The 3,055-nt window shown below is 33.1% G+C and overlaps 1 protein-coding gene across 1 annotated transcript; it reads right to left on the bottom strand.

Annotated features, from left to right (window-relative positions):
- Positions 1-1,242: 1,242 nt before the first annotated feature.
- Positions 1,243-2,763, bottom strand: LOC134709285 (uncharacterized). The gene is made up of 3 exons (XM_063569452.1): positions 2,245-2,763; positions 2,063-2,131; positions 1,243-1,530 (listed from the first exon to the last, which is right to left on the bottom strand). The coding sequence occupies exons 1-3, from the start codon at positions 2,540-2,542 to the stop codon at positions 1,304-1,306; spliced, it is 594 nt and encodes a 197-aa protein (XP_063425522.1). The 5' UTR covers positions 2,543-2,763; the 3' UTR covers positions 1,243-1,303.
- Between the last annotated feature and the right edge of the window lie 292 nt (positions 2,764-3,055).

Raw genomic sequence — 3,055 nt, 5'->3', positions numbered from 1 at the left:
TGTAACACAGCAACAAACGACAACCAATGAGTTACTAGTTCCTGCCTTGGGACAAGCACATACATACAGAATGTGGCAGGGTTAATCATATTAGCGGAATCACAACCCGCTCCCTTACCTGGGATAGTGGTGTAACAGTACAGCATACGAACTAACTATAGCATTCAGTTGAAAAAGGCTTTACTCATCAGATGGACAGTAAATAGAAAAAGATATAACAAAAACACCGACTGGACGTGGCCAGGTACTTGTACATCCGAGCAACAAAAAAGACAGTTTACGACACTCTTGGAAAAAGCAAAACATAATGATATATTGACTGCACAATAACTTGGAACGAGCTTCGGAATTTCCCTGTACAATCGATTGTAGTGTTCCTTGTCTGTCCTTTTATATTCATCGACGGTTTTTTAAACAGAAATGAGCACAAAGTCAGTCATTTTTAAGAAATAGAATCATCACTGCATAAGCTGGTTCTCGGCTGAATACTACACTATGTTCAGTTGAGTGAAGCGTCGTAATACAAACAGAATTCATGCAGTTTAAAATTTACAGAGACTCTAATTCAACAAATGATTGTTCATTTGTTTGACTTTGATGCTGGTCACATGGACATCAGAATAATTTGGAAAAATGTAGTAACCATGACCACGAAGGTTGAGGGAAAATAATATATCGTGTGATATTAGGTACTGTGAGTGATTATTTGTGACCCAAGTATGCAAAAGGTGTGGAATGATTGCCAATGAGACAACTCTCAATAAGAAATCAAATGACACAGAAATTAAGGGCAAATATTCATTACCAAGAAGACTCAATGTTATTAAAACATGTTAAGTATTAAAATACATTAGGTGCTCTTAGTGACTATGCGACCGAAAGGCTATTAACAATAAAGTACGGTAGTGTTAATGTATAAACATAGTCTCTCATTCGACCTCTCGCATGCTTAAAAATAAAACCGGATGACATGTATTGTTTTAGTTTGTTCATTCGTCTGTCCTCACATAGAATAAACAATTTTTAATGTAATCAGTGTTTACATGTAAAAAGGGACTGCTTTTAAAATTGGGCTATAAGGATATATAGTTTAAAACACCGACAACTAAACATCGCTACATAAAAGTTGACACAAACCATATTACAAACAGAAGCAATTTAAAAAAATAAAATAAAATGTTAAAGTATGCAAGTAAAAATATAAGTTTATTTGTTGAAATAAAATAAATACAATATTTATAAATAAGTTTTAACATTAAAAACATGTCTTCGTTAAACTTTAAATTATTTGATATGGTAAAGTTTATACGGATACATCGGGTAAAACGGTGGGTTTGATTGGTCTTGGTTCTCTGGCAGGTCTTTTTCTCTTTTCTCTTTTAGTCTGATGGATAGCTCCTTGGTTACCTCCCTCTTCTCTATTTCCTCTTCTTAATTTTTGTTCCGTTTTTCTAATTTTTTCTTTTAGACGCTTGTCTCTTTTTGCTTTTGCTTCGTGCCGTCTTCTTTCGGATTCTTTTGCCATTTTTCCTAAATACGACAAAAGAAGAATACATATTTAACTTCCTATTATTGCTTATGCATATATTTATTATATTTCTGGGTTTTTTTTATAGAATAGCCGGGACAATACATATATGACATAATCCGATCTGATTTTTATTAATTGTGACTGTTTATTTAACGCATCATGTAAATGTAGCGGAATTTGATGAGACTGTTATTAAAGTGAGAGGGTTAGCGCTATAGAACCAGGTTTAATCCACCATTTTCTACATTTGAAAATGTCTGTACCAAGTCAGGAATATAACAGTTCTTGTCCATTCGTTTTTGATGCGTTATGTTTTTTTGATTTTGCCATGTGATTATGGACTTTCCAAATTGATTTTCCTTTGAGTTCAGTATTTTTGTGATTTTACCTTTTTCCATAACTCCGCCGCAAGAAAACAAAGTAATATAAGTACGTTTATAAACATGATATCAATCTTTCAAGTCACTGTATTAAGATCTATTAACTATGATGTGTACAGTAAATTTGATTATGCGAATATTTCAGAATTACCTTTATCAGCCAAGGCATCCATCCGTCGAATCTCGACCATAAGTCCCTTATCTTCATTATCATATATATCTAAAGGAGAAAAAAAATAATGTTGTTCAAAATTCGTTTTTTTTTTCATAAGTTCAAAAAATATGTATTCCTTCCGTCCCAAATTCTAACATTTTTTTAATCTGAATATATACCTTTTGACGTACTAGCCCTGGATTTATCAGTTAGTCTTCTCCTTGATGAGTCATTAGAAATAGAGATAGACGGAAGTCTCCTGGGCTTTGTCATTTCACTTTCTGTTAATGTCTCAACAACAAATCGCATACCACCGGATCGTTCTGGGATTATCCCAACACTCTGTAACTCCTGCAATATTTCTGTTGATGGTCGCGTTTCATTTCTGATGATTATCTCGAGAGAGCTAGAGACAACACCTATCTTATTTTTCCGTATTCTTTTACAGCAATTCAGTTTGGCAAATGATGCTCCCATTTTTCCTTTTGGTTTTGCTTTAAGCGGGTTTCGAACTGAGGTTTCCAAGTCATAATTGTGACGTTTTAGATCATGTTTGTGATTAAACGTCACGTGTCAGTTTATTACAGTGCATATTAGCTTGATAGCATATTTTAACCTACATGTTATCAAATTAATTATGAAAGATAGGTTGTAGTATTTAAAAAAAGGTGACAAGCATAACGCTACTAATTATAGACCAGTTTCATTAACTGCAATATGTTGCAAAATTTTAGAACACATTTTAACAAGCAACATAAGGAAACACCTAACAATTTAAAATAATATATTAAATGATAGTCAACATGGGTTTAGAAGTAAAAGGTCTTGTGAGACCCAACTGATCATCAGTATACAAGATCTTGCAAAATCATTGGGATATGGTAACCAAATAGATGTCATACTTTTATATTTTTCAAAAGCTTTTGATAAAGTCCCCCATAAAAGATTAGCCCAGAAATTAGAATTTTATGGTATTGTTGTGTTTCAGTT

Source organism: Mytilus trossulus, chromosome 3 (genome assembly GCF_036588685.1).
Source record: "Mytilus trossulus isolate FHL-02 chromosome 3, PNRI_Mtr1.1.1.hap1, whole genome shotgun sequence".
In the NCBI taxonomy this organism is placed as follows: domain Eukaryota; kingdom Metazoa; phylum Mollusca; class Bivalvia; order Mytilida; family Mytilidae; genus Mytilus; species Mytilus trossulus.
This window is presented reverse-complemented; position numbering and strand designations above follow the sequence as displayed.

Excerpts from the sequence above, each read along its gene's own strand:
- LOC134709285 (XM_063569452.1), bottom strand. The coding sequence starts at position 2,542 with ATGGGAGCATCATTTGCCAAACTGAATTGCTGTAAAAGAATACGGAAA. Across the intron at positions 2,132-2,244 it reads CAGGGCTAGTACGTCAAAAG|ATATATATGATAATGAAGAT; the intron begins GTATATATTCAG and ends TTTCTCCTTTAG. Across the intron at positions 1,531-2,062 it reads GGATGCCTTGGCTGATAAAG|GAAAAATGGCAAAAGAATCC; the intron begins GTAATTCTGAAA and ends TGTCGTATTTAG.